Here is a 25,925-nt window from a genome sequence, read left to right as displayed (position 1 = left end):
ATGTATCCTGTAAATATTACTTTATTGGGTTTTGTTTTCTTATTCAATCTGTCATTCTTTGTCTGAATGTGAACATAGAGGCTGCTATTATTTAATCTATATTTCAAGCTATGAGTTAGACTTATTATTAAATTCATTTGTTTCTCTGCGTTGTTTTGGGGGGTGAGGTGAGATTTTTTTCTAGTCTCTTTTCCTCTATTATGTCAGAACTTTGGTTCTTCGAGTAGTTCGGATAAATCTATTTTGATATAACCCTATTTCCACAAGATGTTTCCTCTCCCATCCCCACTACTACACTCCAATATTTGTCAAAACCCTTTTCCTAGTTTTGAGATTTTTATTAACTTACTGATTTCATTTTTACTTTTTTAAAATTTAGTTATCTAATTCTTTTATTTTTCTCTTCTCGTTTAAGTGGCTAAATCAAAATTCCCCACTCCTTTTGCCCTTCCAACTTCATCTGTTTTTTTCTAAGAATGATATCTTTATCTTTATCTCATCATCGATTCTCTTTCCTTTCCCTCTATTCCAAACTTTTCCTCTTGATTCATTCTTTAGTATTTATGTTGTCTATGGAATTTAAGCTTTTAAGATGCCATGTTTATATTCCTTCTAACAAATTTCTGTTTGTGTCTTTTTAAACTCTTGTCCATTTTTTTTTCTCTTAGAATTATCAATGATCATTGAGGCTGCCCTGGGTATCAAGAGATGAAGTCTCACCTCCCAATCCCCATACCTTTCTCCTCTTCCTCATGCAACTGTTGACCAATGTATCTCTCAATTGTTAGATATTATAATCTTTTCTTTTCATGCCTCATGCTTTCTGACATATCTTCTGCATTTGAACCTTGCATTTGGACCTCCATTTGAACATCTTCTTGGATATTCTCTTTTCTGAGATTTCACGATACTGTTCTCTAGTTTTCCTCTTACCTGTTTAACCTCATCTTCTCAATATCCTTTGCTGGTTCATCATCCAGATAATACCCCCTAACTGTGGGTGTTCTCCAAGGCTCTGACTTAGATCTTTTACTTTTTTCTCTCTATGCACACTCACAATTCCCATGGATTTAATTATCATCCCTGTCACAGGCTTCCAGATCTATATATCTAGTCCTAGCCTCTCCTGAGTTTCAATGTGACATCACAGTTTGCTTTTCCCAAATCCTTTCTTATTCCAAACTACCTCATTTCTGTTCTTCCAGGTTCCCAGGGTTGCAACCTTCATGTTATGCTCAACCCCTTACTCTCAGCCTACTTATCTAATCAAGTTGCCAAACTTAACATTTCCACCTCCTTAACATCTCTTGCATCTGACTCCATTTCTGTAATAACAGTTACCACCTTAAGTTCAGGTGCACTTTATCTTTCACTGAATTTATCATAACAGCTTTCTAAATGGTTTTACTGCCTCAAACTTCTTCCATCCCCTATAATACTGCCAATGTAATTTCCCACAAGCGTAACTCTGACCACATCTTCTCCTCAATGGCCTCCAGTTGCCTAAAGAATTAAACATAAATTCCTCAGTTTAGCTTTTAAAGCCCCTTACAAATAAGTCTCAACTTATTTTTTCAACATCATTCCGTATTACTCCCTTCCCCACTGTGCAATCCAGTAAAACTGGCCTTTTCTCTGTTCCTTGTACAGAACACCCCTACCTCTAGGGATGTGTGTTGGTCATTTACCATGCCCAGAATGGACTCCCTCTTCACCTCTTCCTAGAATCCTTCTCTTCCTTCAGGATACAACTGAAACATTACATTCTGTTGGGAAGTCTTTCCTGAACCCTTCAAATGCCACTAACCTCTCTCTCAAACTACCTTATATTAATTTATATTCTGCATATATATCCTTATCTTCCCCACTGAAATTTAAGTTCCTTCTAGGTAGGGATTGTTTCACTTACTGTACTTGTATCCCTAGTTCCTACTGCAATAAGTTGCACATAGCAGGTTTTTAATATATGGTGATTCAATTAATTGATGATATGCAACCAATAACAGATACTGGAAAATAAAATTTCGAAAAGCTTCAGAGAAAGAAAAGGTAAGGATTCCATAGCCCAAGATATTAAAGAATTCAGAAAGTTTAGTGGTCCCTTAAGAACAAAATTTTGACAACTAAGATATCAATAATAGCAATGAAAAAAAGAATTGTCAAAAGAAAGAATTGTGATTGCATATAGACTCATCACTCCGCTGATTTTCAAAAGACAAATATGGAGGCTAGATGCCAGGGAAGATAACCGAGGATGAATACAAAAACACAGAAGAATGCTACAAAAGAATAAATTTCAACAAGATGATTGACAATGAATTCTGAAGACTACCAAAAGGATTTTTTTATTTTTTTTTTTCTAAAGATTTTATAGGGTTAAGAGGGGAGAATTCCAGGAGCCAAGATGGAAAATCACCTGAATTCTCCCAAATTCACCTCCAACAACTATAAAAATATCACCTTAAAACAAATTCTAGAAAGGTAGAACCAACAAAAAGATGAGGTAAAACAACTTCCCAGTCCAAGACTACTTGGAAGGTCAGCAGGAAAGGTCTACCTCACTCAGGCAAAAGGGGAGTGCTGTCCAGAGCAGCCAGTGTCTTCCCAAGACAGCAGCAGGCGGTGCCTCAGCAAACCAGTAGGAGGCCCTGAGCCCCAGCACTGGTCAGTGACCGAAGCCCATAGCCCTGATGCATCAGCAGGTGGGCAACTAGCCCTCCTCTATACTCACCTCTGGTGGGTACAAGCACAGCCCCAGACAAGTGGCCATATCTTCTCTGTCCCCTTTGCCTTCCTCCGCCCATCCTCCCATGGGCCTGGTGCAATACCATGGCCCTCCTGCAGGCCCCAGTACAGCACCAGATGAATGACCAGGGCCTCCCACAGCTCCAGAGCAACACCAGGTAAACATCCAGGTTACCTGTATCCGTGTGGCAAGACCAGGCCCCGCCACAGATCCCAGCAAAACACCAGGTTAGTAGCCAGGGCCCCTGCAGGCCTGATGCAACACTAACCTAGTAGCCAGGGCCTGTAATCACAACTCGCTTGAGACAGTGCCCCCTCTACCCCAGGAGTAGAGTTCAACTTTAAAAGTAACAAAATAGGCCAGAAAAAGTAAGCAACAAAACAAAAAGAGAATTTGACCATAGAAAGTTATTATGGTGACAGGGAAGACAAAAATACAAACTCAGAAGAAAACAAGAGAACTGGTCTCAGGCACAAAAAGAACTCCTGCAAGTGTCTAAAAATAACTTTGAAAATCAAATAAGAAAGGTACAAGAAGAACTGGGAAAAGAAATGAGAATGTGAGAATCATGAAAAAAGGGTCAATAGCTTGATAAAAGAAGCACAAAAAAATGGAAAAAAGATGTACAAAATTTTACTGAAGAAGCCCCTTTTGAAAAGCAGAATTGGTCAGATGGAAAAGGTGGTTAAAAAAGCTAACTGAAGACAATAACTCCTAAAAAACAGAATTGGACAAGTAGAAGCTAATGACTCCCTGAAACATCAAGAATCACCTAATCAAAAGAATGAAAAAAAAATAGAAAATGTAAAATGTCTCATTGAAAAAACAAACAATCTGGAAAGTAGATCCAGGAAAGATAATTTAAGAATTACTGGACTACATGAAAGACACACAAAAAATGAAAAACTGGACATCATACTTCAAGAAATTATCGAAGAAAACTGCCCTGATATCCTAGAACCAAAGGGTAAACAGACATTGAAAGAATCCACAAGTCACCTCTTGAAAGAGATCCCAAAATGAAAACTACCAGGAAAATCACAGCCAAATTCTGAACTCCCAGGTGAAGGAGAAACTACTGGAAGCATCCAGAAAGAAGCAATTCAAATACCATGAAACCACAGTAAGAATTATACAATTACACATGTAGACTACATTTAAAGGATTGGAGGGCATGAAATAAGATATTCTGGAAGGCAAAGGAGTTGGGACTGTAACCAAGAATCATATGCCCAGTGAAAATGAGCATAATTATATGGGGGAAAATGGTCAATCAATAAAACAGATGATTTTCAAGTTTTCGTAATGAAAAGACTAGAGCTGAACAAACAAAAAAAAATTGATCTTTGAACACAAGACTCAGAAGTATTAAAAGGAAAAAGGAAACAAGGGATTCAATGAGGCTAAACTGTTAGCAGCCCTACATAGGAAGATACTTGTAACTCTTAAGAACTATAACACTATTAGTGCAGTTAGAAGGAGCATACATAGATAGAGGTGACTTTGATGGGATGATTAAAAAAAAATTAAGGAGTGACAAAGAGGGTTACCCTAGGAGCAGGAGGGAAGGGTAAAATGACGTAAATTATCTCTCATGGAGAGGTACAAAAGACCCATTGCAGTGGAAGGGAATTTGGGGGTAGTGGGTGTTGAGCATTGCAACCTTTATTTTCATCAGAATTGGCTCAAAATGAGAAAAACATATACAATCAGTGGGGTATAGAGATCTACCTTACTGTATAGGGGAAGAGGACAAGAAAAAAGGGGAGAGGGACTGACAAAAGGGAGGGCAGACTGGGGGAGGCACTGGTCAGAAGCAAAACACTGGTGAAAAAAGGATCAAAGGAGAAAGAGAGAATGATAAATAGGAAGAAAACTAGGATGGAGGGAAATACCCAGGGAATAATCATAACTGTGAAAATGAATGGGATAAACTCACCCATAAAATAAAAGCAGATAGCAGTTGATTAAAAACCAGATTCCTACTATATGCTGTTTTAAAGAAACACTTAAAGCAAAGAAACACAAAGAGTAAAGGTAAGGAAATGGAAAAGAATCTATTACGCTTCATTTGAAGCAAAAAAAAAAAATACCAGGAGCAGCAAAAGAACAAAACAGATCTAATTAAAAGAGAAAAGGAAGGAAATGACATCTTCCTAAAAGATATCATAAACAATGAATATCAATACTACACATATAAGTACAAAATGGTATAGCACACAAATTCCTAAAGAAGTTAAGGGAAACTGATGAACATTTGCAAAATTATAAATTGCCCAGAAGAGGAAACAGAATACTTAAATAATCCCATTTTAGAAATAGAAATTGAACAAGCCATCAATGAACTCTCAAAGAAAAAAATCCCCAGGGCCAGATGGGTTCACAAATGAACTCTACCAAACATTTAAAGAACAATTAAATCCAATAATATGTAAACTATTTGGGAAAACAGGCAAAGAAGAAGTCCTATCAAATTCCTTTTATGACACAAATATGGTGCTGACACCTAAACCAGGAAGAACTGAAACAGAAACAAAACTACAAACCAGTTTCACCAGTGAATAGTGATGCAAAAATGTTAAATAAAATACTAACAAGGAGATTACAGCAATGTATCACGAGGATTATAAACCATGACCAGGTGGGATTTATACCAGGAGTGCAGGCCTGGTTCAATGTTAAGAAAACTATCATCATAACTGACCACATCAATAACAAAATCAACAGAAATCAAATGATTATCTCAATAATCTTGTCAGCTCCAAGAAACTCTAAGACAAGATAAAGATGAATTGCCTATCTGCATTAGTGGAGGTAGTTTCTTGTACTGAGAATTCCCTACACTGAAGAAATCAACTGGATTTAGCCAACTGGATGACTAGTTGTTCCTGATCTTTTCCTATTCTCTACTATTTCTATGTGTTTTCAAAGTCTTATTTCTGATGACTGGAATATATTACCTTTGCAATCTTACTTCCTGATATGATCCTCTTCCCTCAAGGACTAGTGCAGTTTTTACCTGTTTTACAAAGCATTACTTGATTCCCTCCAGTTGAAAACTACCTTTTACACTATTATCTTAAAATCCTTTGTTTAGGTCTTTACTTTACATGCTTCACTTATACGTACACATGCACATAGTATATGCCTATTAAATACCTGATGGCTATCTAGTGGAGACTATCATTTTTCATCTTTATATCTTTACACCTAAGTATGCATCTTGCATGTGAATGATATGTCTGTCGAAGAGACCTTTACTTATTGATCTTTATTGTATCAGTATAAAGATCAGTATCTTCCCCTGCTCAGAGCAACACATAGAAAATATTTTCCCTCTTTCATGTGACAATCCTTATAATTCTTGATAGTTATCAATTCCAATAATTTTTTATTTAGACAAATATTATTTTTCATTATTATTAATCAAATGCACTGTTTCTTGGTTATCCTACTCTCAACAATCTCATATCTGTTAAATGCCCACTTGAAGTATAATACTTGGTACAAAGGAGAATATTTAACATGTGTTCTGACACACTTTTCAGTAGGATTATTACCTTCCTTACCCGAGATGATAAACTTTAATGCTATCTAAAACCCCATTTACATTTTAATAGCATTTCCAAATTTTTAGTTTATATTCATCTTTTGTCAACTAAAACTCCCATGTCTTTTGATATTAAGGGCTATCTGGTCTTCCTGCCTGTAGTTGTACAACAATATTCTAAACCTGAATGGAGAACTTCAATTTATCAATATTAAATTTCATCCAGTTGATTACTTGAGCATCATTCCATTTTTTCAATCTGATTCACTTTGCTGTATTCCAGTGTATTAGCTATGCTTCTCACATGTACATTCTCCAAATTTTGCAAAAGATATCTTCTTTCAGATCACTAAAAAAAGTAACAGTTGTGCTTTTCAAAAGAACAATAATCTAGAGATGTGTATCCTCGCTTGCTATCACTCCATTTATTAACACTTTATGAATTCATATCATATTGTAAATATATTTTTTCTTTTTATAAATCTCTTTAATAATCCACTCTAGCATTTGACTAGAGATTTTTATCTTAAGAATCTCATTTTCAAAAATTGAAAATAAGGACATCTGTCTAATCTTCTAGTATATCTCTCCCTCCATTTCTCAAAGAAATACTAGCATTAGTTCTTTGATCACCTAAGAAAAGCTTTCTTTTCTTTGTACTGTAAAAGTCAAGGCCTAGATCCTTGATTATATTTAAAGAGGATAGGTAGTTCTTTTGCTATCAATTTTGCTACTCTGGGTTTCAATTACACTTACATTTTTTTTACCCCTTCAAGTTTGAGATGGTTATCCCTCATGAAGAAGCAAAACAGGAAATGAGTAGTTCTATTTTCTGTTTTCATATTATCCTATCCCAAGCAATTGTCTTATTCCTTCTTTGTTTACCTTTTTGCTTTGAATATATAGTTTAAAAAATTCAAATCTTTTGCTTTTCTTTAAAATTTTTTATAAACTTCCATTTACTCTGGAATTTAAGTTTCATAACACTGTCTTTTACATGTTGTTTTGTCTTTGGTTATATGCAGTTCCTCGAATCTTGTGTGAATAGGTATATGTGTGCATATATACATATACACTTGTGAGTGTATGTATATATACACACACACGTATATAAAACATATATACATACATACAGCTTGGTGTAGTAAATACAGCACCAGGCCTGGAATCACAAAGACCTGAGTTCAAATCTGACCTCAGACACTTACTAGTCATACAACCCTAGGCAAGTTGCTTAACTCTGTTTGCCTCAATTTCCTCATGTGTAAAATGAGCTGGAGAAAGAAGTGGCAAACCACTCTAGTATTCTCTGCCAAGAAAACCTCAAATCGGGTCACAAAGAGTTTGATATGACTCAAAAAGACTAAACAATAACAAAATACACACACACATAAATTAAAAAGATACAGGTAGTGCTATGTAGCTACATTTAGATTTACACCTTTATCTGGGCTGACTGAAGTTCCCTTTATAGTCACATTGATTTCTCTTTGCTTCTACAGCAAAATGATTCTGGTTACATACATAGGGATCTTCTATCACTCCTGAAACATATTCCTTTCTATATTCCTTCTCATGTAATCATGCTTATTTTTTGCTACACATATGGGGTGGGGGGGGACCTTTCTCTAAAGTCATTTTGCAGTAACACTAACAATTACTCATTTACATAGTTTCTATATTTGCAAACTACTTTTCTCATAATAACCGTATGATGTATTTCAGTTATTATTATATTTTTTTTTAACAAATGAGTATTCAGCCAGAACTTGAATCTGTGTCTCTCCATGTCTCATGTATTTTTCACTATACTATGCTGTCTCTCCAAAGTGAACTATCAGATGACAAAATTCCTTTTTTCCATCAAAGTTCTCATCGTTTTTACACCACCAACTTGGGTTTATTTGTATGAATTTAAGTGTATAGCTTAGCCAATTCCCCATTGCTATTTCTCCTCCTTTCCAAGGAATATTATCACTTAAATCAAGAATTTATCAGCTGTTCTAACTATAGCAGAACCAGACTTCTGCCAAAAGCCTGCACTGTAGCTTAAATAGAAGGACAATGTTTTTAATTTTGTTCAACAATTTTATGGGAGACACCAATACATTGATGATTTTTTTTTCAAAGATGTAATATATATCATACATGTGAGAAGTCACTTTTGAAATAAGCCATTCTACTCTTGTAACCAAAAATTCTGGTGTCTGAAAAGCTATTCACATATTGGAGACATTCAAAAATAAAATGTTATCAGTAAACATTCATCTTGTAATGCCACAGCATATTTTAAAATATATTGGCATTATTTCAAATTTAGTTTTATATAGAAAATGTCAATAAGTGATTTTTATTAGTTAATGATTTTTTTTATTACATGCATCTAATGCTGACAAAATAAAAATACTGCAGTGTAATATTTTACAGACAAATGAAGAAAAGCTATTTATCTTGCTTTGTTGTGTGTAAAATGATATTACTTAAGTAATACACAATATAAATAATATTGTGGGCTTGCAAAGACAATGTAAAAAGTATCAGTGAACCCTATGTAAAAATTAAAATATTTAAATAAAATGAAAGAAAGATGGTGTGAATTTCAACACTTCATTTAAACTAATGATTGGTTATATCATGGCAACTTTTAAGAGACTAAAATGGAAATAAGACAATTTTTATTGATTTAATTTTCCTCAAACAATAAACAAAACATAAAAACTGATTATTAAAATTTTATTCTCTTTTTGCTAAACATTTTTTAAAAGTTTTGAATATCCTAGTTTTCCAAGTCTTTCTCTTTGACCTAGTTTCTTTTGTTCTTAAAAAAGACTGGAGGTCCATGTGTATGATTTAAAAAACAAAAACAAAAAATGTCCTTCCAAGGCAGAGCCAAGACGATAATTGAGCATTCTAGCTGAACCTTCCCAAAATTTTCTTTTAAAAAATCTTACTTCACTGAAGAAAATAACTTCTTAAAAATTAGAATTGCTCAAGTGGAAGCTAACTACTACATGAAAACTACATGAAAACTCAAGAAGCAATAAAACAAAGTCAAAAGAATGAAATAATAGAGAAAAATGTGAAATCTCACTGGAAAAACAGGTTGAAGAGATATAATTTAATAATTACTGGAAAAAAACAGTTTTGATATTACATTTTAAGAAATCACAAAGGAAAACTGCTCATGTCTTAGAACAAGAGGGCAAAATAGAAATTGAAAGAATCCATGGATCACTTCCTTAAAGAGAAACCAAAATGAATATTACAGCCAAATTTCAGAGCTTCCAGTTCAAGGAAAAAATATTGCAAGCTGGCAGGAAAAAAAAAATTCAAATATCATGAAGCCACAGTAAGGAAGCAGCTACCACTGTAAACAAGTAGAGGGCTTAGAATATGATGTTCCAGATGTAAAGTACCTAGGATTACAAGCGAAACTAACCTATCCAGCAAACTAAATATAAAGCTAGAGGGGAAATAAATGGACATTTAATGAAATAGATGTCCTGATATTACTGATGAAAAGGTCATAGTTGAATAGAAAAATCTGACATTCAAACATAAGACTTGGGAGAGACACAAAGAGGTAAATGTGAGTAAGAAATTATGAGGAACATAATTAAACTAGTTACATTCCCAAATTATAGTAAAAATAGGAATGGAGAGTTGTACTTCCAGACATTAAATTATTCTACAAAGTAGAAGATGATATATGTAACCTTCAAGAACATTATCATTAATAGGGCAGTTAGAAGGAGTCTACATAGACAGAGGGCATGGATGTGAGGCTATACTGAGATGATCTCAAAAGAAAAATAGAAAGCTGAAAAAGAGGGATGTATTGGGAGAAAGGGGAAGGGAGAAGAAGAATGGGAAATATCTCACATAAAAGAAGCATGCAAAGAAGAATTTTTACAAAAGAGAGGAAAATGGGCAGGGTGGGGGGAGTAGGTAACACATGAACCTCACTCTAATATGAACTAGCTTAAAAAGGGAAGAATGCATATAGACACTCAGTTGATGATAGAAATTCATGTTAACCAGCAGGGAAATATGAGAAGAAGGGGACAAGACAAAGGGTGAGAGGTTGGGGAACAGAGAGAAAGACTGTAAAAAGAAGGGCAGACTGAGTGAGGCCATCTTCAGAAGTAAAACAGACTTTCTGAGGAAAGGCAGGATTAAAAAAGGGAAGAGAGAAAAGGATAAACAGAAGAGAATAAGATAGAAGGAAATAAATAATTTTTAATCATAACTCTGATAGTGAATGTGATGAATTAACTCATGAAAGAGAAGTCAATAGCAGAAAAAACGAGAAATCAGAATCCTATATGTAGTTTATAAGAGACATGCTTGAAACATAAAGACATAAAGTTTAAATTTTTGCATCAATATACAATGGTAAAGAATTACAAGGAAATTAACATTAGTACAAAATTGCTTATTTGCATTTTATATGCAAAACTAAATATGAAATAATGCCAACTTCTAAAATATATTCTGGCATTGCGAAATGAATGTTTATTGATAATGACTTTCTATTTTTAAATGTCTCTAATATGTGAATAGCTTTTCAGGCACTATAATTTTTGGTAACAAGAGCAGAATACTAGTTTTAGCAAAATTTGGTTACTTGAATCTCTTTTAATTAGGTCTTTTATTTTCTTTTGCTTTTTCTGAGATCATGATTGCTACCCCTGCCTTCTTTTACCTTAGGTGATGCATAACAGACTCATAATAAAACTGATAATCTAAGTGAAATGGATGAAAGGTTAATTGATCCACAGTGTTCTCTGTTTTTGCTTTCCCTTATTTAGGTATACCATATTTGCATCAGAGAAGGAATTTGGGTAGGTCTCCTTTATCTATTTTTTCAAATTTTTATATAATATTAGAATTAATTATTCCTTGATATATCCAGGAATTACATGAATACAATTATAAAACACTTTTCCCACAAAGACAGATATAAAGTTGGATAAATATTAATTGTTCATGGGGAAGCTGAGTCAATATAGTAATAATGACAATTCTAGCTAAATTAATTTATTTATTCAGGGCCACATCAAACTACCAAAGAATTATTTTACAGAGCTAGAAAAAATAATAACATTCATCTGGAAGATCAATACACAAGAATATCAAGGAAAATTAATGAAAATCAATGGAAAACAAAAAGTGAAGAAAAGCAGCCTAGCAGTACCAGATCTTAAAATGTACTACAAGGCAGTAATCATCAAAACAATCTGGTACTGGATAAGAAATAAGAGTGGCAGATCAGTGGAATAGATTTAGCTCACAATATAAAGAAGCAAATGACCAGAGTAACCTAGGGTTTGATAAACCCCAAAAGCTTAGCAAGAACTCAATATATATATATATTTTTTAACAAAAACTACTTGGAAAACTGGAAAGAAGTTTGGAAGAAATTTAGGCATAAAACAATATCTCACACCATATACTAAGATAAGCAGTACTGAATACATAATTTAGATGTAAAAATTAAGAAGCATAAAAAATTAACTTGTTAGATCTATAGATAAGGGAAGAGTTCAACGTTAATAAAAGAGGATCACTGGAAGTAAAATGGATTATTTTGATTATATCAAATTAAAAGATTTTTGCACAAAGAAAACCAAATGTAACCAAAAATTAGAAGGAAAGAAGAAAACTTGGGGGGAGGGGAGATTTTATAGCAATAAAAGTCTCACTTTTCAGATTTATAGGGAACTGGACCCAATTAATAAAAGTAAGAGCCATTCTCCAATTGATAAGTCAAAGGATATGAATAGGAAATTTTAGAAGAAAAAAAATCAAAGTTACCAATAGACACATGAAAAATGTTTTAAATCACTATTGATGAGAAAAATTAGAAATTAAAAATTAGAAAAAATTAATATAACTTTGAGGTACCACCTCACACTCATCAGAGTGGCTAACATGACAGATAAGGAAAATGACAAATGCTGGAGGGGATATAGAAAAATAGACACATTAATGCATTGGTGATGGAGTTGTGAACTAGTTTAATCATTCTGTAGAATAATCTGGAACTGTGTCCAAAGAGATATAAAACTACATATCCTTTGATCTGTTAATATCACTAATAAGTCTATAGATCAAAGAAAAGGGAAAAGGACCATTATGTACAAAAATTATTTATAATAGTTCTTTTTGTGGTGGCAAAGAATTGAAACTGAGATGCCAATCTATTGGGGAATGTCTGAACAAGTTGTAGTATAAGTTGTGACAGAATACTATTTTATTATAAGAAATGATGAGCAGGATGGTTTCAGAAAAAATTGGGAAGATTTATATGAACTGAAGCAAAATGAAGCAAGTATAACCAGAACAGTGTACACAGTAACAGCAATATTTGTAACCATAAACAACTGTGAAAGACACTACTATTCTGATCAATATAACAATCCAAGACAATTTCAAAGGATTTCAAAGGATTCATGATAAAAAATGCTATCAACTTCCAGAGAGAGAGAACTGATAAACTCTGAATACAGTTTGAAGCATATTTTTTTCCATTTTATTTTTCTTACTTTTGGGGGAGGGAGGAGGCAATATGGCTAATGGCTAATATGGAAATTTTTGCATCATTATATATCATATGTATAATAGTTATAGCTTATTTTCTCAGTGAGTGGGGGATGGACTGGAGGGAGAAAATTTGGAACTGCAAACTTTTAAGAATTAATGTTTAAAAAAAGAAAGTTAAGATAAAAAGTTCCTCCTTGGAACAAATGTACTATAGTTATAATATTCCCACATAATTGTGTGATAAATCTAAGTTACTAAGGACTATTTTAAGGACTACATGTTGGTGTAAAAAGCAATTATAAATGAACAATGACCCAAAGTAACAAAAGTCATACATGCCAAGACATTTCATTGATGAGAAGACTTACTTAAAATAGTGGAATGAAGATTTTTCATAGAATAAAAATATAAGCAAGATATGCCACACAGGCAAGAAGCCATTATCAGTATATACTGGCAAAGCAATGAAAAGATGAAAAAAACTAAAATGATGTGGTTAATAAATAATAAAACACCTCAGCGGATGTTATTGTGCAATTACAAAATGAGGGGAAAAAGTTGCTTTTAAGTACAACCAAAAAAAGTCAGATAGCTCAGAAATATAAATTCAACCACCAATATTATATAACTCTCTATTTCCTTCTTCTCTCCCTAATGGGATTTTGTTTGTTGATTTGGTTTGGTATTTGGTTTAGAGTAAAATGTATTAAGCAACTGAGAAGAATTACAGTACTTGTAGGTTAGCTAATACCTGGAGCATGTGCATATGTGCATGCACACACAAACGCTGGTTGTTTAAAGGAAGGATGTTTAAATATAAATTCAACAGTGATTTATTTTGCTAAGCATTATCAACATATACTATAACCAAGGAACTGATATTTTTTGGAGCTAGAATTATACTATATAACTGCTATATTTAAGCTTAATTAAGAACTCTATGAAGATGATTCCTAGTCAACTTATTTAATATTAGCTGAAAACACCAAATATACTTTGACTTGTGGATATATTTACCTAGTGATAATTCTATACTTCATCTTTCAAAACCATCTCACTTTTTCCACCCACATGGCAATCATCCTATTTCAGGCCTTCATGATTTCTTATCATGAAGCATCCTAACTTGTCTCTCTGCTTTCAATTTTACCCCCCTATACATACTCCATACAACTGATCAACTAAATTACAAAGAGATTTACTCACAATCCTCAGTGACAGTGATGCACTATTCCCTTTAGGATGAATATAAATCCCCTTCGAATTTAAGGCCTTGCACAATAAAGCTCCTAACTATATTTCCAGTTTTATTTTCTACTATTCCTTTCCTTTCATAAGCTTTACGTTGTAGTCAAACTACTATTCCCTAAATTCAAAGTTCCCCATCCTATCATCAAATATCAATAGAGACTAACTGGTGAGTCTAGAGCTCTCTTTCCTTATCTCCTCATTTTGTCTTCCTTTATGGCTCAACTTGGGTGCCACCTCTTCTGTGACTGACCCTCCTTGCTGTTAATGCTCTCTTACTCTTCAAATAACAGTATTTACTTCCCTCTCTATTTACATTATATTTCCCAATAGAATGTAAGTGCCTTGAAGGCAGGCACTGTTTCTTTTTGTCTTTATATTCCTAGCAGAGTGCCTTCCACTGAGTAGGCATTTATTAAATGTTTGCTAATTGAAATCATTATCTGTCATGCTTGAAAAAATAGCAAACAAAAAGTAGTAACAAGGTAATTGTTTTTTAAAAGTTTTTATAACATATTAGGAAAATTCATAATTATGGCCATGATCATTAGATCAGGGGTACTCAACAGAGGATCTGTTAACTTTAAAAAGTACATTCTGATAATTGCATTTCAATATAACTACTTTCCTTTGTAATCCTCCATATTTTATGTATTTAAAAATGTGACTCTAGAAAGTGTCCATAGGCTTAATCAGATTCGCAAAGTAGTCCATGACACACAACAAATTATTTTATTTATGTGATTTATATGAAAATTGAAGGCTGTGAAAAGTTATATAAAGAGGACTTAAGCCAAAAAAGTTTTTACATGTAAACGAATTAATTAAAAAATTAAAAATAAACCATAGAAATAATCAGGTAAAACTTGGAAATTTTTATAAAGATTTTTTTTTAGCTTAATTTAATGACATATTTAATTCACAGAAATAATGAATAGTTTAGATAGGTTTTGAAAAGGCCTTGAATTTTCTTTGAACCACACAATTTTTGCTCTTACCTCCTGATGGTTGTCGAGATTTGCGTGGTGATCGGGGTTCTCGTCGATAAGGATCATTAGAACCGTATAATTCAATGGTGCCAAGGTTAAGAAGCACTGCTTTCTGGAGATAATCAACCATTGCAATACCATTACAATTGCCAAAAACTACTCTGTGAATGGAAAAATTTTAAAAAAAAGATTATATTTCAAAAGAAAAAGAGAATTAGTAAAATTCAACTTTAAATTTTGTGATTGGAAGATAAAGATTATACACACACACATATTTATCAGACTTTCTTTTCAATATTATGGTACAAGAAATGAATCACATGTTCATGAGCTATGCTTTGATGTGTCCTATACTAAACCGAATTAAATAATATACTAGGGAAGTTGAATGGCACAGTTGAAAGAGTGATGGATTTGGAGTCAGGAAGACAGGAGTTCAAATTCTGCCTCAAACGCTTACTAGATGTGAGACTACAGGAAAGTCACCTAGTCACTGATTCTAAGGCAATTTTCTATGTCTATCAGTAAGAGAGAAGTTATGAGACAGAATAGTATAAGGTGTTTTCACACTAAATAAGTCAAAGAATCCTTGATATATTGTGTATAATATATTATTTCCATATTTATATGTTTAAAAGTTCACTGGGGGGTTACAAAAAATAATTATAGCTAGGTCCTTATTAGTATGAATAATGAATCCTCTGACGCAGTTACAATATTTGAATTAGCACTGCATCTTTCCATTGTGCTGGAACAACTGATCATATTTTACCTAATTATAACTTTAAATAGTATGAATTTGAATACATGCAATCATTTAATGAGATTCATTATTTGCATTGATCAGAACCTGTCTCTATATACACAGATACATAAATACATCAACATCTTTACACATACTATTAAATATGCATGCATATGTGTGTGTATATATATGTATGTATACATACATATATATACACACACACAGCATCCAATTATAACATTATATTTTACATTCATGCTACAGACTATTATAAATTAGATTCTAGAAAGAACAACAAGGTCCTTTCCAAGAACTTCTATTAGACCAAAATGTCAAAGAGAAATATTCTTTGAGGGATTATATTCTTACAATTTTACCCTAAATATTACATTGCTTTATCTGTCAACTACTTTTATTTATATCAGTGCAATGTTACAAAAGATTATTTACTATGAAATGAAGTGTACATGTATAAAAGATGTAGCTATTATAACAGTATCAATTTATAATTGAGATAAAGAGAGAATAAAACCATATTATGAAGAGATTGGTAAGAAACACAATTTATACTTACATGCCATAGGAAGAGTTGACAGCAAGGCTAGTTATTTGCTGTGGTGGTTCTCCACCTACCCACACGAGCTGAATAACGAGCTCTGTCTGATAGCCTGGAGACTGCTTGAGAGGAGAATTTTTAACCCTGAAACAAATCAAAACGTGTTACTTTATTTCCATTCTCCTTTTAATAATTTGTTATCCTGAAGCTTTAATTGAAAACACAGTATTGACTCATTTACAACTTTTTATTGAGAATATAATATATATTTGGAAGGCATTGTGCAAAGTAATAAAAAATTAGAAGGTGTATATAATATTGCTCTGTAGAAGTTTTTATATAGGCATGTAACACAAATATCCTTATTTTAAGACCTTACATAAGTGCTTGATTAGTGATAAAGATCATAAGAATTATAGGTATTCAGCAGAAGGGGAAGTTATTGAGCTCAATCTGACTAGATGTAAGATTAAGAAGATCCATAAGAACAAGGCACTCCCACGTGACTTCTATTATACCAAATATTTGGAACAGGAATTTCCTCCTTAATTTCTGAGAAGTGGTTATCCATTTTCTGCTTGAAGGTACTGACTGATGGATAACTCGGCTACTTCTGGTAGGGACACTCCAATTTTGAACAATGAATTATTATGACATTTTGTTTTACACCAAACTGGATTCTTATTTTATGATATTAGTTCTGCCATCTGAGATCAAAGAGAAGAAATATCTTTTACAAAACAAAATTCTACTTCTGGTTTCCAAAGAATAAGGAATAGAAACACTTGCTCTGAAGGAAAAGGACTTATGAAGGTGATTTGTAAGACTTGGGAAATGTGGGATGAAAAGAAGCACGAATTTGGAAAGCGACATTTGGAAGAAATTGAGAAACTGAATGACTAGCTAAAGGGGGAGAAAAAGAAGGCAACTGTTAAGACAAAGTAGGTAAAAGGTGAGTGACAAAAGGGAAAGAAAGCTGAATGTGCCTGTCAAGTAATGAAGTTCTAATATTGAGAAAGATCATAGTTTTAGATAGTAAAGAACCTTAAAACACATAAAAATAAATCACCTTCATTTTTTTTTTTTAACAGATGAGGACACTGGCACCTAGAGAAGTTAAATGACTTGTTCAAAGTTACAAAGATAATAAGTGGCAGAGGTGGTATTCAAAACTATGTTCTTTGACTATTATCACAACATTACATCTCCAAGAGGTTGACAATCCAGTAGATAAAAGTACCTAAAAGAGTTTGTCATAGCAATTTTCTCAGAAAGTTGTAAATAGAAAGTACTGATGAGCTCACTTAGGATAGGGAGGAGTCTACAGACTGCATTGATCTGCACTGATTAAAGATATCTCCATTTCTGTCACAGCCAAATGACTATCTATGCTCAAAGTTTAGGTAACTCAGTCTCATAGAAGAGAAGGTGAAGACACGTGAACAATACTTCTCAAGTCTCTAGGCTATCATAGAGAGTGAAGTGTTCTTCCAAACAATGAGGGAAGGGCTATGCTTTAATATGAAGATTAAAAAATAAAAAGAAGATGAAGAGCGGGGGGCAGAGGGTAAGGGAAAGAGAACTGTTCCAGGTCTGTCAGTTGAAGAATGTTACATAGGCAAAAAGAAAGAAAAACTATTTGATAAAGATACTACAGATGGACAATGAATTGTGGCTAGAATTAAACAGGAAGAGAAAGAGAGCAGTACTGGACTGTCTTCAGGATATCTTAGACTTCCTTTAAAGATTTTGAATATCTCTCAGAGACAAAGGCCCATCATTTAAATGCCAATATTGTACTGGTAGTGCCGTAAGGTGGTACACCAGGAAGACAAAAAATCTCTCAGAATATCGTACAGAGTATGATCACAGAGTTGCAAGAAGCCAACAGATGTCATCATGTTCAACACCTTCATCTTACAGACGAGAAAATAAAATTAAACACCCATCAGAAAGAAGTTTCAATTACACAAAGAAGAACCTGGATAAAAGATGTCATCAAAGAAATATGTGATCAAAAAGCAGACCAAGTGAACATGTGGCAAGGAATTGGGCTGACTGTTAGAGGGTATATGTGCTTTACTACTAGCCTCACAACATCAAAAAAAGAAAAAGGAACATCCTTAGTATACTGGGCATCTCTTGTTGTTAACTTATGATGAATAAATATGTACAAGAACTGACTGTGATCAGTGAGGTCAAAGATTCATTTATGGAGCTGAGATATTACTAAAGTTTGTGGGATAGGATCTATGACTCGTAAAGGATATACTTTATGTAACAGGAGAGGTAAAAAAGAAAGGAAGGAGGTTGGAGTATCAGAGCTAAAAGTAGGGTAGGATGACTGGGGTTCTGTTCCTGAGTCCTGAAATTTAAGAACCCCACAATAATGCTACCATGTCAGGAACCACACCACTGATGAGTTGCTCCCCACCTTCTATTACAGGGTCTTCCTCTTGGAATGGACTTCTTGTACCCACTATAAATAACCTTAGCCCCACTTTGCCTCTCCTCAGCAGCAGTCAAACCTTCACAAGTGTAGAAATGTTGCTGTGCACTAAGGTGTGCTTCTAACTTACTCCTAGCAGTTGAAATGCAAATGAGTACCATGATTACCTTGTGGCACCTACCCTACTCTTATTTGTTAAAGACAAAAGCATTCTTAATTGTCACAATAAAGTAGCTCAGTATATCAAAAATATGTATATACATATATGTGGTGTACATGTGTATTGTACACATGTACATGTGTATAATATGTATGTTATATGCATATGTAAATATTACATATATATGTAAGTGTATGCATTCATGATAGAAAATCCTGGAACAATTAGGAGGAAAACATAGAAAAGAACATTTGAGTGGCAACTGATACAGAAACAGAAGCAACATGGCCATCAGTTTATTAAAGCCTAGAATCATAGATTTAGAGAGCTGAAAGACATCAGAGAGGCCATACAGACCAAGTCTCTCGTTAGAAAAAAGAAGAACTGAGATCCAGGTAGGTTAAGTACTTTGCTCAAGATCACACAAAGGAAGGATTTAAACTCAGACCCTCTGTCTCCAGTATCCATGTTCTTTCTCCTAGACTGGAAAGAAAAAATAGACGAAGAGTTTAGGAGAAAACACAAGTGTAGCACAGTAGCATGATATAAAAATGATGGGGGACTTTCATTTATCCGGACACCTGCACTCTCTCTGGTAAATGCAAAGTCATTTAGTGGGTTTTTTTTTAAATTTTTAATTGATAATTTGGTTACACCAATTATTTTTCAATTAAGATTCTTGCACATAAAATAGTTGAGCAAAACCAACAAAAACAATAACTATGGTTGTATAAGTAACTTTGCATTCTTATATTTTAAAGTTTCATAACAGGAAGGAAACTAATTTTAATTATCTGGAACCAACATTAGCTATTGCATTTGACCTGAATTTTATTGTCATTTGTGTTTTCATTCACACTGTGATAATCACTGTGTGTATGGTTCTTTGGCTACTGCTTTCTTCACTCTGAATTTGCTCACACAAAAATAGAGCAAACACTTAGAAATAGAAGGAAAACATAGAGGTTAGAAGTCCAACCAACTCATTTTACAGATGAGGAAGCTTAGATAACTTGCACAGGGTCATGTAGCTATTAAACATCCAAGGCAGAATTTGAATTTGGGTCTTAAATCTTAAATCCAACACTATTCACTTCACTCCCTAATTTGCCTTCATACAATTTTTTTTTCCCCTGATTCTTCTCTGAATTCTTCATATCTGTTGTGCTTCACAGCACAGAGTTCATCCCTCTTTAAGCAGGCAGTCCATCAAAAGTAAAGTACAAGTGAAACTTAGAGAGATACAGCATTCTTGATTCAGTAAGAAGGCAGATGAAATTCAGTGTTACACTGATAGTAACAATCCAAAGCACTTTTATAATGCCTATTTATAGGCCAAAGACCTATGGTGCATATCAGCTACTCTGTGCTGATGGAGCCACACTGATCAGTGATAAGGACATGATCCTGGACAGATGGGCTGAACACTTGCATAGTGTTCTCAACAGACTATCATCAATCAATGCTGAGCCACTGACTGTATACCTCAGGTTGAAGTCAATCCCTCTTTAGTTGAATTTCCAACTAAAGAGGTTTTGAATGCCAGCCATTAGGTTCCTCTCATGTTGTAAAGCACGTGGTGCTATTTCCAATCTGCAGAGATTTACAAGACAAGAGCTCTACTGCTTATACAAAAGCTGACTGAAATCTTCTGAGTTATATGCCAAGAACAGGCTATCACCCAGGAGATCAAGCATGCCTCTACTGTCTATCTCCATAAAGTAAAAGGAAATATTCTGTCTTATGACAATCACAGGAGGGGTCTTTCTCTTAATCATTGCTGAAAAGATTCTTGCCAGAGTCCGTCTTCAGAGGGTGATCCTTCACTTTGAGAATGGTCATCTATCTGAGGGCCAGTGAGACTTCAAAAAGGGCTGAGGAACAGTCAACTCCAGGAGAAATGCCAGGAGCAGAACAGAGGTCTGTACAAACTGTTCATAGATCTGACCACAGCCTTTGATACTATCAGTCATAAGGGCTTGTGGAAGATCATAGCAAAATTTGGTTCATCAGCATTGTATGCCAGGTCATGACTGGCACGGGTTCTAGATATATACAATGCTCTAGTGCTTTCCCAGTCACGAATGGAGTTTGAAGCAGGGCTGTGCACTTGCTCCTGTGCTTTTTTTTTTTTTTTTTTTTTAGCATGATGTTTTCAGCAATGTTGTCAGACTTGTTTAATGAGGATGAAAACAACATCAAAGTCAGCTTCTGTGCCAACTGTAAATTATTTAACCTGAAAAGGATACAAACCAAGACTAAAGTAGAAGGAGAGTTTGCACGTAACTTTTTGTTCACAGATGATTGTGCACTCAATGCAGCCTCTGAGGTTGAGATGTAATGAAGTATGGACCAATTCTCTGCTGCTTGTGCTAATTTTGGCCTGACAACACCAAAAAAACACAAGATTCTCTACCGGCCAACACCACACACAAAATCCACATGTGGAACCATCGGTTACTACAAACGGAAAAAATTTGAATGCTGTGGATAAGTTTGCTAAGCTGGGTAGTATACTTTCCAGGAACATACTCAAAGATAATGAGGTTGACACATGCATTATCAGAGCTAACTCAGTGTTTGGGAGGGTCCAAAAGAAAATGTGGGAGAAAAGAGTTATTAGGCTGCCTACCAAACTTGAGTCCACAGAGCCACTGTACTGATCTCATTGTTGTATGCCTGTGAATACTGGACAATTTATGCCAGGAAATTTAATCACTTCCATTTGAAATGTCTTAGGAAGAGTCGGAAGATTACTTGACAAGATAAGGTATCAGACACTGAGGCTCTTTCTCAAGTATAGCTTCAAGCATTCAAACCCTACTTCAGAGAGTTGCAATTCAGAGTTGCACATTTGCCTAGAATACTTTTACAGAGAACTCACACAAAGAAGTGCACACACAGAGGTCGGAAGAAACAATACAAAAACACTCTTCTCAAGGATGCTCTGAATAACTCTGGCATCAATTGTGAGACATGGGAGACACCGGCACATGACCAAACAACATTCCATGCCTGCATCAAAGAAGAAGCTGTGCTGTATGTGCAAAGCATGATTGCAGTAGCTCAAAAGAAATCCAAGATGTACAAATTCAGAGACATTTCCATCCCAAATGTTCACACAGGCTATCTGTATCCAACTAGTGGTAGAAGCCTCCAAGCTTATCTCAGTTTGATCAGCAAGTCAGAAGCACTGCATATAAATCCTCAAAGAGTGATGCCATTTTGGTTCTCTTCAGATACTAAGGACCAGCCAGCCCCACAGCACATACCACCCTATTACACTCATAGATCACAATCTGTTCAGCCATCCACATTACAGAGTAATGTTTCTAGCTTTTCTCTAACTACAAAGAGTACAGTTTTCAATCTCCTTAAGGGAAATATTCAGCGGTGGGACTGCTGAATCAAAAGTTATGAAGAACTAATTAACTTTTCTAGTTTTCCTAAAAGGTTGAACTAATCTACAATTCTACTAAATGTCTTCCTTTCTCTACTCTCTCTCACAATATTCCTTTACTCTCTGTGCATTTTGATGGATACAAAGTGACTTTGTTTTAATTTTAATTTTATTTTTAATTTGAGTTGTTTTAATTTTCATATCTTTCATTACTATTGAATTTATTTTTATATGGCTATTAAGAGCCTGAATATTTTCCTCTGGCAGGTATTCATATGCTTTGATCACTAATGATCAAATCTTGAGGATCTTGGTACAATAGATTTGGGTCAATTTCCTACTGCCTATTTTGGATGTAATTCTTTTATTAAAATCTCCCTTCCCTCCTATAATTCATTGTTTTTCTTCTTATAGATGCCCAAATTTTGTCTGGAGTCAGGAAATGGAATGTCTTGTATAAGGAAGAGTAAGGAGATCAGCATCACTGGATCAAAACGTATGTGGGGGTAAAGTAAGGTGAAAGAAGACTAGAAAGACAAGAGGCCAAGTTACAAAGGTCTTTAAATGCCAAACAGAAGATTTCATATTTGAGACTGCAGGTGACTGATAGGGAGCCACTAGAGTTTAGTGAACAGCCTTCTCACAGGCTGTATCCAAAGCCAGAAAGATAATCTGTCCTCACCTCCACTTCTTCAAATTCATAATTCTTGAGGAGGTGGAGCCAAGATGTCAGAGTAGAAGCAAGGGCCTGCCTGAGCTCTCCCCCCAAATCCCTCAAAATACCTGTAAAAAATGAATCTAATCAAATTATAGAGCAGCAGAAGCCACAAAATGACAGAGTGAAACAGATTTCCAGTTCAAGACAAACTGGAAGGCCAACAAGAAGGTTCTATTGCACTAGGCTTGGAGCAAAGAACAGCCCAATGTGGGCTGTCAGCACAGATGGGACTGGAGCAGGTCTCAGGGTGCTTAATCATGGGCAGCTGCTTCAGTCTCCAGACTTCTCAACCCACAAACACCAAAGATAGCTTCAAAGGTCAGTAAGAAAGCTCTGTCACCTGGGTGAGAGAGGAGCATGGTCCAGGCCCAGGGCAGTGGCAGCCACTGCCTCAGTAACAGTTGCTTCTGGAGCTCTCAGTCTACAGACGGTGGGGGAATCGAACAGCTGATCTGCATCACAGTCCTGGAGCAAGGAGGAGCACTGCAGTGGCAGAGTTGGTGGCAGCTGTGGAGAGGGAATCCTACTCACAGTTCCAGGGCAGAAAAGAATGCTTGTGGTTGCTCAGAGACCAGATGCAGTCCAGGAGAGAAATAAACACCTCTCCTTTTATCATACCACTTTGGAGGAACTGAGAATTTACAGATTCCTAGAGATATCTCTGAAAACAGCTGCACAAAACCCCTGAAACCTGGGAGTACCACACCCTTCACTTAACAAAGAATTCAAAAGTCAAGTAACTGGCTGGGAAAATGACCAAAAAGTGGAAAAAATAAGACTATAGAAGGTTGCTTTCTTAGTGAAAAGGTATTTTCTTATGACAAGGAAGATCAAAGTATACAACCAGAGGAAGACAGCTAAGTCAAGAATCCTACATCCAAAGCCTCCAAGAAAAATATGAAATGGTCTCAGGCCTTGGAAGAGGTCAAAAAGGATTTTGAAAATCAAGTAAGAGAAGTAGAGGAAAAATTGGGAAAAGAAATGAGTGATATAAGAAAATCATGAAAAATAAGCCAACAGCCTGCTAAAGGAGACTCAGAAGAAATAAAAATAGACTAACCCAACTGGCAAAAGAGGTCCAAAAAGTCAATTCTTCTAAGGAGAAGAATGCCTTAAAAAGCAGAACTGGCCAAATGAAAAAAGAGGTCTAAAACCTCACTGAAGAAAAGAATTCCTTCAAAATTAGAATACAGCAAATGGCAGCTAATGACTTTATGAGAACTCAAGAAATTATAAAACAGACCCAAAAGAATGAAAAAATGGAAGACAATGTGAAATATCTCATTGGAAAAACAACTGAGCTGGAAAGTAGATCCAGGAGAGAATACTTAAAAATTATTGGTCTACCTGAAAATTACGATAAAAAAAATGATCAAAAAAAGAGCCCAGACATCATCTTTCAAGTAATTATCAAGGAAATGAAATGTAAGTGTAATGAAATGTAAGAAAAGAATCTGTTGGAAAATGATAAAACCATAGTGATAAAAACTGTGATTATATTTCTTTTGCTTTTACATTAAAGAACATGTGAATATTAAAAAAATTCCTAATTCTTCAAAGCTCTGTTTGAATTTCACATCTTACATGAGACTTTTTCTCATTCCTGTTTCCTCCAGCCCCTAGCAACTAGAACCTGAATTTACTATCTGAATTTACTTAGAAATTTATGAACATGTTGCCTCCTTAATATAACCTGCTTGAGGACAAGGACTGTTTCAATTTTTGTACTTATATCTCTAGTACCCAAAATAGTACTTGGCATATATGTAGATGTTTATTAAACTTTAATGACTCACTGACTCATGAAAAGAACACCATAGCTTAACAGGAAAAAGAAAGGCTCATTTACAAAGAGGTTTGGGATGTTTTTTTTCTTTCCCCAGGCAAAGGAGCATTTTAAAATACTTCTCAATAGGGAAAAGCAGAGAAACAAACAAAATGTAAAAAAAGAATTGGATGGAATATACTGTAAACATGTAGAAATCAATTATTAGTTTCTTTAAATACACCAAGGACAAAATGTCAGAATCATTAGGCTACTTGATTATCACAGTGCACAAATGGTCATTGAGGGTAACAAGGAGATAACAAAGAACTAAAATAATTACTTAATGAGGAAGATGTTAGGTGGAGTACTATTCCAAATGGTCTTTAAAGAAGATAGGTCAAATTAAAAGAATACATCTAAGGTAATAAGGGACCATGAGATATTTTACAATACATATATGGATTTCTTAGTATATGACTGAGTTAACAGTACAGACTCCAGAGTTCAGCTTTGAGAGGGGTCTTTTATTATATTTTTATAACTGATTTGAAAGTATACACAGGCATTTCTCAATTTACAGAAGATAATAATTTCAGGCAGGGAAATGAAGAACAGGAAAAATTATAGAATGATCTCTGAAGACTAAGTGAACAAATAAAAAGTTCTATATGAGCTTCAATAGTAATGAGCATTTATCTAAACAATATTTAAAGAATTATAGATCCTGAGCTACTGGTGATGCCCTGAGAAAAGGATATATCTCCCAAATATATATTGGTTTGGTCAAAGAGGGCAACAAAATCAACAAGTAAGAAGTAACAACAGGAAAAAAAAACATCAGTACTAAGCTAAGATACATCTGACCTTTGGATACCACATAGGTTTCTGTTCATAGTTCCTCAAAGACATAATGAAACTGAGAGATACTTACGAATACAAACTCAAAAGATACATTAAAGGTAGAAAACTAGAGAATATGAAAAACACCCAAATTTAGCACAAAATTATAAAGAGCTTAAAAAGACCTAGATAAATATACCAAGTATAATG

General features: G+C 34.5%; 1 protein-coding gene across 5 annotated transcripts in view; it reads right to left on the bottom strand.

Moving 5' to 3' along the window:
* The window catches only part of STXBP5 (syntaxin binding protein 5), a 214,530-nt gene that overhangs the window by 55,157 nt on the left and 133,448 nt on the right, over positions 1 to 25,925 (bottom strand). For 4 of the 5 annotated variants that reach the window (XM_072643662.1, XM_072643661.1, XM_072643664.1 and 1 more), the window contains exons 17-18: positions 16,399 to 16,524; positions 15,089 to 15,240 (exon numbers count right to left, since the gene is read on the bottom strand). In XM_072643662.1, coding sequence (XP_072499763.1) covers positions 15,089 to 15,240; positions 16,399 to 16,524 — 278 coding nt within the window. Of the gene's footprint in view, positions 1 to 13,210; positions 13,296 to 15,071; positions 15,241 to 16,398; positions 16,525 to 25,925 lie in introns of all 5 variants that reach the window. The other variant, XM_072643665.1, reaches the window with a different exon arrangement.

Source organism: Notamacropus eugenii, chromosome 2, assembly GCF_028372415.1.
Source record: "Notamacropus eugenii isolate mMacEug1 chromosome 2, mMacEug1.pri_v2, whole genome shotgun sequence".
In the NCBI taxonomy this organism is placed as follows: domain Eukaryota; kingdom Metazoa; phylum Chordata; class Mammalia; order Diprotodontia; family Macropodidae; genus Notamacropus; species Notamacropus eugenii.
The sequence above is the reverse complement of the archived record's forward strand: the minus strand, read 5'-3'. Positions and strand labels throughout refer to the sequence as shown.